Source organism: Microcaecilia unicolor, chromosome 4 (genome assembly GCF_901765095.1).
Source record: "Microcaecilia unicolor chromosome 4, aMicUni1.1, whole genome shotgun sequence".
Lineage (NCBI taxonomy): Eukaryota > Metazoa > Chordata > Amphibia > Gymnophiona > Siphonopidae > Microcaecilia > Microcaecilia unicolor.
In genome coordinates, this window is record NC_044034.1 from 357432138 (window position 1) to 357445639 (window position 13502).

General features: G+C 45.4%; 1 protein-coding gene across 1 annotated transcript in view; it reads right to left on the reverse strand.

Moving 5' to 3' along the window:
* Positions 1-13502, reverse strand: part of CDKL5 (cyclin dependent kinase like 5) — a 384829-nt gene that overhangs the window by 14362 nt on the left and 356965 nt on the right. The window contains exon 16 of the mRNA XM_030202287.1: positions 2833-2935. Coding sequence (XP_030058147.1) covers positions 2833-2935 — 103 coding nt within the window. The remainder of the gene's footprint in view (positions 1-2832; positions 2936-13502) is intronic.

The window sequence follows — 13502 nt, forward strand, 5'->3', positions numbered from 1 at the left end:
GCAATGCCCATGCAGTAACCAATTAACACAGAACATGCAGGCTTTGTTCCTTTTCTCTCGCGGCACCTTATGCCTGGAATAAACTTCCTGAGCCTGTACGTCTAGCGCCATCTCTACCTGTTTTCAAATCTATGCTGAAAACCCACCTTTTCACTGCTGCTTTTGGCTCCTAGCCACTACTCATTTGCCTCTCCCTTGTTCCTTCTTACCCAGTACTTCCCTCGCCCTTAATTGTCTTGTCTGTCTGTATTATTTTAGACTGTAAGCTCTATTGAGCAGGGACCTTCTCTCTGTGTCAGGTGTTCAGCGCTGCGTGCGTCTGGTAGCGCTATACATATAACAGTTTGGAATATCGTGATTTGCAGCTTTTGTGGTGACTATATCAGTTTGTTGACTTTCAGGAGGATTTTTCACCTGATGTACATCCTTCTAATTAAAAACTTGGGTAGGAGGTTACGAGTAGCTGTTCACTCTTTAAATATCTAATTCAAGCATCAAAAGCAATGGTGAACTGTTGTATCTGGATTATAAAATGTTACTAATTGATGCCTGGTCCCATGTTGCATATTATGCCATATAATTTATGTTATTGTTAAGGCTTGTAATGCATGTATGCTATGTGGGAGTATGAGACAGGTGAATGTTGGTTTGAATGTAAGAGTGTGAGTGGAGCAGGCATATACACAAGTAGTTTAATAGAATTTTAATCTATTTGGTTATTGTAACAATTAATCAAGGAATTTTGATGTATGTATAGTTGTTAGTAGTAATGTGTGGAAATTAGCTATGGGAAATAGATCTACTTTTTGGGACTTGCCAGGTGCTTAAGACCTAGACTGGCCAATGACAGAGACAGGATGCTGGGCTCGACAACATTGATCTATTTCAGCATGGCTTTTTAAAAATATTTTCATGACACATTGTGGATTGCCATTTCTGGCCCTATTTGCCATCTAATGCTTGTTTTGCAAAAATATTGTGTGAATGAGGTATGTCAGCCTGAAAGGGAATGTGAGATTTACTAGAAATCATTAGTAGCTACGGATTTGCAGAGCACCCTTTACTTCTGATACCCTTAAGGCTGTGTCTTGCTTATCGAAGTATACTAGGGATAATGACTCAGTTTCGATAGTAAATGCAGCAGTCCATGTTGAATAACACAGACTGTGTTACATCACAGAAAAATCACAGTAAAACACAGTCTATCAAAGCAAAGTCTTGGTTACTATGTTCAAGACAAGGAACCAGCCCTTATGTTATGCTGTGCATGTGCACAATATTTCTGAGGTGTTTGATGCACTAGCAGAGCACTGGGACTCTATTGAACTAAATTTAAATGTAGGCATTTGTTGTTTCCTGCTGCTGCCTTTCCTGGCAACAGAATCAGCAACCAGCTGGAAAGCAGTCATTAAAGAAGGGTCACACAAACAACTCGACTGACTCTTGTTTGCCCATTGCAGTTCTACAGATCCTTTTACTGAAGTGCGGTTAATTTTGGTATTTACTGTGCAATAAGTGCCCAAAATTACCATGTGGTGAGTGCTAAGCTTGTGTAGCAACTATTGAGACCTTTCACAGAATCGTCCCATACACTTACCAAACAGAAAAAAGCGTACTTACAGATACCGTGAATGCATCTCCCTATAAAACAGACTTCCCATCTGCGCTATCTGTACCAAGACACTTACAATGTGGTAAGCTACTGTGCATTAACAGGCAGATGATAGACCTATGGTCAGAGATAATGCATGCAAATTTAAGCAGCGCAATTATATCTGATTATGGGGTAGAAGTGCGGGAGGATTGTGCCTGAGCATGCGCTCAGCACAATCCTCCCGCACTTGTTTGACAGGTCTGGGCTGGAGACCAATGAAAAGAGAAGGACGCCCATCTTTAAATCGGAAGATGGACGTCCTGAACTGCCCTGTTGCAGGGACGGCCAAATTTCAAGGGGGTGTCGGAGGTATAGCGACGGGGCAGTTGAGGACGTCCAAAATTTGGACGCTTCTGTAATGGGCAGTTAAGGACGTCTTTCTCATAGAAACATCCAATTTTGCACGTCCTTAACTGCCCATTGCAAAAATGACCAAAATTTGGATGTCCTCAACTGCCCCGTCACAGAAACAGCCAAATTTTGGATGTCCTCAACTGCCCTCACTGGCAGGTTTGCTGTAGGGGGGAATGGGGGCCTGCCAGCATGCAAATGCATGCTAGACAGGGCTCTCCATTCCTCCCCAATGATCTGCAAACCCTAACGCCAGTTCGGAGCTGGTGTAAGGTTTGTTGCAGCCAGCGACCCAATCTTTGGTGTACTGGTCGCTGATCATTGGGGATGAACGCATTAAGCGCTGATTAGCATGCATTTGCATGCTACTTGCGCTAAGAGCCCTTGAGCGCATTGTTTCACTCGCTCGAGGGCTCTGATCATGGGGTGGTAGCAAATGCCGGCACTAGTATGGCGCTAACAGCCTCTAGCGCCGGCGTTTGCTTTTGATCATCTGCCTGTAATTGCAATGCACACAGTCCAAGCCCATTCTCCACCCCATAACAGGGTACGAAGTTAGAATGTGAACTCGCTGCACAACCATATCAGCACAGTAATGGTTACTGTGGCTGTGTGCTGCATGCTAATTCAGACACTGACTGGTCAACACATGATAGTAAAAGGGCCTTCTAATTTCAAATGTAATTTATTAGTTTTAGGGTTTTTGCTAGATTTGACAGCTGCTCTCTGCCTGGGATACATTCATTAAAGTCAGCAGATGTTTTATTCAATGTGGTGCAGATGACACATACTACATGGTGGCTTACTAAGAAGGCAGTAACACTTACCAGCTGAGATTTCTTCTTTTTCTTTTTTATTACTCTGAAAAATCCCTGCTTTTCTTTTTCTTTCAGCTGCTCGGAGTGGCTGCTGATATTTTCTGAACCTTTCCTGAAAAAAAACCCAACAACATTAAAAAATATTTTCAAGAGAATTTACTTGAAAAAAATTGTCCATGCAATATTTTTTGAGAATTCTTGCCTCCATGATTCTTATTAAAAATACATTTTAAAACGTTTTCCTAAACTGAATGCCTCTCTGGTTTAAGATTAACACTTAGGTTGAATGATGCCTAGGCCTTTCTTGTTATAATAGTTTTCTTTTTTTATTACAGACTACCTTGTATGTTCTGTTCGATTCCCCTCCCCCTGTTTGTGGGTTTAGTGGTGGGTAGTTAGTATGTTATCTGATTTCTGTTGAATGATTCTTGTCCCCTAAATGATGTTCTTGTATATGGTGCTACAACTTCATCTAATTTTTGTACAAGATTTTAATTCTTTCTACTTATTGGCTTACCCATGTAAATGTCTGGTTAAATATTTGGGTGTAAAATATACCTTTTTTGAACCGGAACATCTTAAAGCATTCTTGGAGATGAAAAAACTAGCTAATAAACCTGTAGAGTAATCGATATCATTTAAGTATTAAAGTAATGGGGGTAGAAGGCCAGGCCATATATGCATTTTCTTTTTTGTTTAAGATCTCCTATTATCTAAATCACTTCCCCCTTAAGGTAGAGTTGTGGTCTAATTAATTGTATAACTTGCTCTTTTCCTTATTGAAAGTATTGTAAGTTTAATGCTGTAATTACCTTTGTTTTTGATCAAGTTGTACAGTGTATTACATATTGCATGTAAAACATTTAAATGACAAATAAATAAAAAAAAATAAAAAAAAGAATTTAATTCTTTCTTGTAATGTTTGCTGAAATCTAATAAACAGAGTAAAAAAATGTTCTAGAGGTTCATGACAATAAGCAGTTCTCAACACTCAGGACTGAGGCCCCAATGACCAAAGGTAAGTGCACTAGAGACCAACTAGTGTCTGCATTTTTTTTGTTACATTTGTACCCCGTGCTTTCCCACTCATGGCAGGCTCAATGCGGCTTACATGGGCAATGGAGGGTTAAGTGACTTGCCCAGAGTCACAAGGAGCTGCCTGTGCCTGAAGTGGGAATCAAACTCAGTTCCTCAGGACCAAAGTCCACCACCCTAACCACTAGGCCACTCCTCCACTGTTGCTACTATTTGAGATTCTACATGGAATGTTGCTATTCCACTAGAAGTCGGCCCTTGCAGATCACCAATGTGGCCGCGCAGGCTTCTGCTTCTGTGAGTCTGACGTCCTGCACGTACGTGCAGGACGTCAGACTCACAGAAACAGAAGCCTGCGCAGCCTTCTACATGGAATGTTGCTAGTGGAATAGCAACATTCCATGTAGAATCTCCAATAGTAGCAACATTCCATGTAGAATCTCCAATAGTATCTATTTTATTTTTGTTACATTTGTACCCTGCGCTTTCCCACTCATGGCAGGCTCAATGCGGCTTACATGGGGCAATGGAGGGTTAAGTGAGCTGCCTGTGCCTGAAGTGGGAATCGAACTCACCTAAGATCACAGGGGTCTAGCATGGCAAACAGCGCCCACGCCAGGCAATAGCACAGAGTTCATTTAAACTACATTTAAATGAGCTCAGTGGTATTCCATCCTTATGATCAGAGAACAGTGCTCCGATCTTAGAGGTGGAATAGCACAAACCCTATGCCAGCTCAGAGGTGGTGTTAGGGTTAAGGCTCCCTCTGTTCCTGCCCCTCTCCCCCATCACACTCAGGCAGCCCGGGCTACCCCCAATCACTGAGGCCCTGGTGGCCTTGTTGGCCCCCAGAGATAGTGACATGGGGGCTGAAGATCCGGTGGATCTCCAGTTCCCCTAAACCCCCCCACCCAAAAAGAAAGCCCTGGTGGCCTAGCGGCCCCCTCCCCGTACCTCCGTGATGAAGGAGGGAGTAGCACTCCCTTCTCTTTCAGCGCCACCATCAAAATGGCGGCGCCCTGCCCAGTGCATCCCGAGATGCGCTGGGCGGGCTTCCCTACCATATAAGGGTCAGGGGTACTGGGCGTCCACTGGACCTACAGCCCCTGTGTCGCTGTCTAGGGGGGCACTAGGCCACCAGGGCCTCAGCGATTGGAGGAGTCCAGGGGTCCCATAGACCTCCATCTCCTGCGTTTGACAGGTCTTGGCTTTTGACAGCCGAGACCTGTCAAACAACTGTGGGAGGATTGTGTCTAAGCAATCCTCCTGCACTTTACCCTTATGATCAGAGCTAATAGCGTGCTTAATTTGCATGCTATTAGCTCTGATTATAGAGGTGTTATTGTCCTGCGCTGTTCCCGTGCTAATTTTAGAGCACTGTTTGGAACAGCGTGGACTTCTGATCATTGGCATCTGAATAAGCAATAGTGACAGATGGAAAGCATTTCTTTTTCAACTGGAGGAACTGCAGATTTGTGTTGGAAAATAACTATCAGTGTATAGCTGTCGCCACTGATTCAGTTCGGGTGGAATCGGGGTGGAGTTCCGACATACACATTTTATTTTAAACATACTCGGGTATTTGCACAGAATAAACACACAAATTCCCGTGTACACTTGGTGAGAAGTTGAGCAAGAGCATTTGTGCACTACTGGGGGCATTGAAGGAACCTATTTTATAAAGGCACAGATTCTTATCTCGCCTTTATAAGCCTGATCTCGAAACTTGACGCCTATGTGGAAAATCCAAAAACATGCCTATTTTATAAAGGCCGAATCCCAAATTTATCTGTGCAGAGAGAAAAATAACCAATCCTTAAAGAACTCTCTGAATCTAACACCAGCAACCAAAGGCCACAGATTAATTGGGAAACTGTTGAAACCAGTTAACTTATTCACTCACAACTAGGGTTACCATATGTCCAGATTTACCCGGACATGTCCTCTTTTTGAGGACATGTCCGGGCAACCGGGCGGGTTTTACCAATCTGCCCGTTTGTCCGGATTTCTGGACAAACGGGCAGATCGCTAGCCTCCCCTCCCCTTACTTACTACTGCCCTGGTGGTCTAGTGACCTCTTCCGCCTTCGGGGCAGGAAAGAGCCCCCTTTTTCCTACCCAGAGCGCTGTCCTGCATGCATCCTTCCTGTTGCTGATCTCGGCGCCGATTCAAAATGGCCGTCGAGAGTTGAAGTGACCTCGCGAGACTTCAACTCTCGGTGGCCATTTTGAATTGGTGCCAAGATCAGCAACAGGAAGAATGCATGCAGGGCAGCGCTCCGGGCAGGAAAGAGGGGGCTCTTTCCTGCCCCAAATAGGTCATTAGACCACCAGGTCAGTAATAAGGTAAGGGGAGGGGGGTGATGGGGGAGAGGGGGGACGGGGTGACAGGGGGGAGGGGAAAATGTGACAGGGGCGGAGCGAGGGCGTGAAAGGGGCGGGATGGGGTGTGAAAGGGGGGCAGGTGGGGTGTGTGGTGGGGGCGGGGCATGTCTTCCTTTTTGGGGGGGACAAAATATGGTAACCCTACTCACAATGAGCTAATAAAAATTTGGCACTCCCCGGTGCCTCCCAACTGATGATACTCTCATATACAGCCCATTACAGGCTACTACGGCTTCCACAATGGAACTCACTCCAAATCCTTGGTGTACCATAATGCAGTGTACAAACAGAATCCCAATTCATAATCATACCCAGGTGAACAATAACAAAAAACATCACTCAAATTACATGAAAAATGTGTAGTAAAATCCATTCACAGTTCTAAAATCATAACTTTAAAGTCCATAAACATTCCACTTATCAGGATCCAAATCGATCTCCTGAAATTTACTGCAGATAAAAGGAACCCCTCAGTGGCGAACTTTAATATATAAAAAACTTTTTATTGGCTCTTTGTGAGTGAATAAGTTAACTGGTGCCAACAGTTTCCTAATTAATCTGAGGCCTTTGGTTGCTGGTGTTAGATTCAGAGAGTTCTTTAAGGACTGGATATTTTATAAAGGCAACACAAGTACCTATATGTGTTGTGAAGATGAGGCTATTGTGAAGATGAAGCTCCCACCTCAGGATCCCAGGTCCCTCATCACTCAGGGTGAGCTGGTTCTCAGTATGCAGATTTTATGCAAATGAGTCTACTACCCTTTCTACTCGGGGTGACCTGCTTCTCAAAAGGCAAACAGAGTCAGGTCTCACCAACAGGATATTTCTCATACCAATCTTTTATTCCCACTTCCTGGGACACACCTCTTCCAGCTTAAAACACTTTTACAAGCTTAAACAGTTCTTCCAGCTTAAACATTTCTTCCTACTCAGTTCAATCTTCCAGCTTAAGCACCTGGACACACAGTCCTTCCTTGTAACACACAGTTCTTATACCTGACACTCTAGGGCCTTCTTACCCCAGCCAGCTTCCTTGCTTTGCACACAGTTCACCACCAGTCCAAAAGGCTCAGCCAGTACTTCTCATGGAGATCCTCTTGCTTCAGCTACCAGCTCTCTTCTTTAGCTGCTAGCTCTCCCCCTCCCTCTCACCACTCAGGTGGGGTATTAAGTGCTTAATGGCCAAACAGGACCCAGCCCATAACCTGCTGCACCTGTTTCCTCCTCCAGGACTCTCCTCGGTCCTAGCGACCTCCTGCTATACATCCCCTTACTGACTCACCCAGCCCTTCTCCCTGGACATTCTAGGGGAACAGCGCTCTCTAGGGGCCTAACCAGGGTAGGACTGCCTCTTCCTTCTCACAGCGTATATAAAACAGGCGACCAGAACTAGCTCCAATAGTGTGCCAATGCTGTCATACAAATCTATATCTGCTCCAAACCTGCATAAAAATATCCACATATTTTGTACACTAGGTATGTACATTGCAACTCCACCTCTACCTCCACTCTGTCCAAACTATGCCTCTGGGAATGATACACACAAACTGAGTCAAAGTAGGCACACTTTTTACATGCATTGCAATCACAAGATTTTATAAAAGCCATTTTCGCATGTAAAACTGGCTTTAAACATGGGAAAAGCTTTATAAATGTGGGGCCCTGAATTCGGTGCCACTACAAGAACCAATGGAAATTCATCTCCATCTTGCTCTCCACTGAACTTTCTGACCTTTTCCAAAAGGGAAGAGAAGCTGAAAGAAACCAGGAGAATATAGGAGCGTCTATGGTTTATTCAGCTTGATATACCCACCTTCCGTATAAATATCAAGGCAGTTTTACAATAAAAACAATGAGGAAAGCAAAGATTGAAATGCCAATTAAATGTGGTAAAGAAGACAAGGCCAACGAAGGGAGGGTTAAAAGAACAAGTCTGTGAGATTGCACCCATCATATAAATTTAGACAAAACCAGAATAGGAAGAGATGAAAAGCTATATTTTCAGCACCACCCTAAATTTAAGATATGATCGTTCAATACGTAATTTATGGGATAAAAAAAAATTCCAAAGTGAAGGAGCTTAAAAAAGGAAAGCAGATTTTCTTGTTGATTCTCACGGTAAAATTAGTTCTTACCTGATAATTTTCTTTCCATTAGTCCCAACAGATCAATTCAGAGACTTGTGGGTTATGTCCCTCTACCAGCAGGTGGAGATAGAGAGAACTTCAGAGATTTACTGTATGTGGTCATGTGCAGTCACCTTAACTTCAGTACTGTCGATACCAAAGCAGTGAAAGACGAAAGAGGAAGTCCTCTCCTGCCTGCATAAAGCCCATGTAAGCTCCTCATCCGCTCCTGCGGGAAGGTAACAGAAGGTTTCCTTTATGTTTTGATTTGTTTTGCCTTTTTTTTTTAGCCAAAAATCAAATGAAGGAATCTGATGAAACTGAGACAACTAGAAGAAAACACTCAACCCAGAACAACAAAGGGTGGGCCTCTGGATTGATCTGTTGGGACTAATGGAAAGAAAATTATCAGCTAATTTTACCTTCCATAGCGTCCCATAGATCAATCCAGAGACTTGTGGGATATACCAAAGCAGTCCTCAAGTGGGACGGGGTACTACAACCTCAGCAGACTGAAGCAATGATCCACAGGCTAAGGTTACATGCGCTGCCACGTCAAATTTGGAATGCCTAGCGCTGCCACGCCAAGCCTGCACAGCCTGGAAAGGGAAGGACAGCAGATCAAGTGGGCGATCTGCAAAAGCCATCCACAGCAGGACAGAGGACCAAGTGGCTGAACTGCAAAGGGCAGCCACGGAAGACAGGGACATGGAAAAGGAAGTCAATTGCGCTCTGGAAGAAAGTGCTGCCACACGCAACGGGAGAGACTGTCCCATACAGAGGCCAGCTGAAGAAACTGCCTCTCTCAGCCAACGGCCACTGCGGCTCTTGAAGCCAGATCCCCTTTCTTGTGACAAGCCAGATGACAACATGAGGGTATGCCAGGAGGTATTTCTGCTCAGCAGGTCAGGAATCTGATGTGGTGTTTTGTAAGGAGTCGCCACCTTCCTATATACCTAAGGCTCTCCAGGTTCTGAATATGTCTGCTTCTGATCCTGCCATCGCTACATCTGCTACTCTTTAATGGTGAGCACTAGAAGACCGCTACAGTCTTTTGCAGTGCATAAGACTATGTAGGAAGTCACTTCTGCTCAGTGGGTCATCCCAGGCACTGCCCCACTATGCAGAGACATAGCTAGGTGGGGTGCAAGGGAAGCAGCTGCTCCCCTAAAAGGATTTTGAATAAAATGGCACTTATGCGGAACAGCTCTTCAGCTTCACACTGATGCCTATTCTACAAAAGGTCTGCTCCTCCTGACATCAAAACCACTATGCCCACATCTGCCAATCTAAAAATGGCGAGCCTTCTTATGATACCTTCCTATGGTCCCGAGCAAAGCAAGAAGCAAAGAGTTGACCAATGGAACTCGCTGGTCACTTCCAAATAGTACAGGAGTATATGGTGAACATCCAAGAAGTGGGAAGAGAAAAAGGTGGAAAGGGATGGAAGGCAGAAGTCACCGTATGCAGAAAAGACAGGACTGTGCGCCTGTCACCAGTAGAAATCCAGAGGATCTCAAAAGGATGAAGTCGGGAGTTCTGAGCTGCTTGGACTGGATTGCTAAAGAAAACTAGGCTGTCCAGAACAACAGCCTTGGTGTCGTAAAGATAAGGGCGAGCCTGACCCGACCGAAAAGAACTTGTAGACATGTCCTCAGTAAGACGCTAAGTCTATAAGTCACCCAGGTCTTCCACCAACTCCATGGAGTCCTCAAACAATAGTTGCCCTGAAAAGTGAGCTGAACCAGCCATCGTTAGAAGCTGCATTCACCACCCAGCAGCGCAACCACATCAAATGACAGGCTGTGACCACCAAAAACGTCTGTTTGACACCCGAAACAAATCATAGAAGAAAAATGGCAATTAAGCCGACCTCGACTCTACATCTGGCAAGTGAGGAGGCGGTCGACTGTCTGCCAGCAAAAAGAGAGAATGAAATAAAATATGCCCCACTGGAAACCTAGCTGAGCCCACAGTTTCTAATAGGATGGATAAAACCAGCCTTTAACCTGTAACCTTCAGGCTGAAAGGCCAGCCACCCTCCTGAATAAAACTAGTTAGTTAGATGTGAACAGTACACACAGAGCAAATGCCACCAGGGTAGCACAGAGGGTGCAGGATTACCATGGAAACTGAGAGAAACCCGAGAGGCCTGCACTAGCCTCAAAATGTAACATTTCTCACAGAAACATGGAGTCAACAGTCCTAAGCCTGACTAACTAAACAAACTGTACTGAGAGGGAAAGAGTGAAAAACCTAGAGTAGGATCCCTAATCCTGATCCCTTTCTCCCTTCCATTAGCACACCCTGAACCTCCTCAAGGAGGGTCCAGAAATATTCTTAGTGTAAATCACCTAGTGAAGCACAGGCATCTCTACCAGAAGACTTCCAGATAGTCAGTACTTTCCAAGCTGCAGCTTAAGGCTCTCGCTGCCACAGAACAGCTGCAGGGGACTAATGGGTCTCCGACCTCTCCCCTGGAAAGCTGTGGGAGACTCAAAGCTGTGGGAGACCCGAGGACTCCCACACGAGTCTGCAAACCTCCCCAGGCCTCCTTTCTTGGAAGCCCTTAAATAACCAATATGAAGAAACTGGGAGTGATCCACCCCAGTTCCCCAATCACATTTCTGAAAAGCCTACATATAAAACTGTCTGAATCGTAAGGAAATCAGGCCCCATGTGGAGTGGCAAAAAAGATGGCGCCCTCAAGCGCGCAAACACACCAAAGAAAACAACTGCCCTGCACCCACCAAAATGAGATGGGAGGGAAGGAATACACAGCTCCTTGGACTGTACAGTGATCTCCAGCACGGGAAACTGCAGCAGCCCAGTGGCTCCCACACTGGGAACCGCTTTTGCTCTGCACCACTGGCGCAGATAGGATAATGACTACTCACCCCCTCGGGAATTACTGTCGCATGCCAAGTCGGTCCTCACACCATTCAGCTGGTACTGCAAACCGGCAATAAGCCTGCTGTGCTGGACAAATCTCAGACTGAGGAGATATTTTTTAAACAGTGCTCAAACGACATTTTTTTTTTTTTTAAGTCAGGAGAGGACACTGGAGCAAAAGAAACCTCAGACTCCTTTTAAAGTCAGAAGAGTGAGAACCACAAACCCCAGTCAGGCAGAGAGGAGGGGTTGATGGGGGAGAGAGGGACCTGGCACCATCAGGTGTGCACCCAAGTCCCAGGACCGAGACACCTCAGACCCCAGAAGCTCAACTAGACCCAGGGGACCAGGCCAGGAGCCAATCAATCCAGAGCTGCACAGATATGACCATCCACCTGCTAGATAGAGAGAATACTGAAGTTAAGGTGACTGCACATGACCACATATAGTAAACCTCTGAAGATCTCTCTATCTCCACCTGCTGGTAGAGGGACATAACCCACAAGTCTCTGGATTGATCTGTGGGACGCTATGGAATGGGCAGATTTAGCAGATGGAATAACTAAGCGATCATCATGGAGGGCTCGTAATGTTCTTCCAGGAGTATGAGGAATAGGAAATGATGAAAGACAACAAGGAATACCTGTGTGTAATGCTTTGTGTGTAAGTCTGTTTTAAAACATATACGGTAATTTATTGGAAACCAGTGTTGTTCAGCAAGTAAGGGATTAATACGATCAAACTTACCCCCCCCCCCCTTTTACAGAGCCACGGTAGAGGCTGCCATTGCGGTAATGCCAACATAGTCCATTCAAAGTGAATAGGATGTGTCGGCATTGCTGCATGGCTTTGTAAAAGAGGGGATTAGTGGCACCACAAAAAATTCTAACGGCGGTATTCAGGACACACTGCAAGTGACGTCAAAATGTTAAAACCAATTAGGCCAGTCTCAGTTTCCCCTTCCCCACGCAGCTGTCATTGCCACATTCTCAAAAGAAAGCAATCAAACCTATGAGTTGCTGCATCCACGTTGTCACTCTTTATTATTGGTACCATCTGTATTTAATCTCACTTATATTTTCAAACATGTCGATTTGTGCAGTATACGGATGTACACAGAAGTATAACAGAATAACTTTTCATAGGAAGAGTAGTAATCAAACATATAAACGGTGAGTGACCGTACTCACTCGCAAATGCGCAGTAGACTTCCCTCCCCCCCCCCCAAGTCAATACGTGATGATGGGGGGGGGGGGGCGGGACAGAGAGGGAAACTGCACGAAGGGGAGGGAACCGCCGAGGTCGCCACCGCTCCCCCCCCCCCCCGAGGTCGCCGCCACTGTTACACCCCCCCCCCCGGAGTCGCCGCCGCCACCCCTCCACCCGGCCCGTCTCGTCACTATTCAACTTACATCTCCGGAGCAGGCAGTTCAGCTGAGCTGCCGTTGGTCTTCCGTCCCTGCCTGTGTCCCGCCCTCTCCGACGTTACGTCACACGAGGGCGGGACACAGGCAGAGAAGGAAGGCCGATGGGAGCGCAGCTGATCTGCCTGCTCCGGAGATGTAAGTTAAATAGCGAAGAGACGGGCCGGCGGCGGCGACTCGGGGGGGGGGGGGGGCCAGCGGCGACCTCGGGGGGAGGGGGCAGCGGCGACCCAATAGCCCGTTTTAACGGGCTCAACGGCTAGTTTGTTATAAATTGTAATCAGTGTGTCATTTGGAGGGGCTGGTTATAGGGACACTCTAGTGTTATATGTAAGCCACACTGAATCTGACTTTGCTTGAGATAATGTGTGATATAAATGTAAAAAAAAAAAATCCTTTATCCTCCACAACACTGCCTATATCCTGCTGGATAGTGATGGCACAAGGAAAGCAAGTTTGGTCCAGTGAAGACTAACTCAAAATAACTTGCTCCTTAGCTGGGCCCTAGTATTAGCATATTAAAAATGCAACCATACCATGCCTCTGTGGCTATGTTCCACTAATGTTAAACAATTAACTGGATTTCTTGAAAGGATTATATAAACGTAGGATGCATGACTAGGGACACAAACATATACTTATTTATCCAATATCACAATTCCTCACGTACTGCCACAAAACAACTTTTTTTGGGTGGATAGTGTTCCTTTTATTATCGACCAGATAGAAATAAGAGTTTTCAGTTTTGGAACAGTATAAGTCATCATAAGAACAAAATATAAGAAAATAAATGGACTGCATTAGGGGCTTATTTCCCA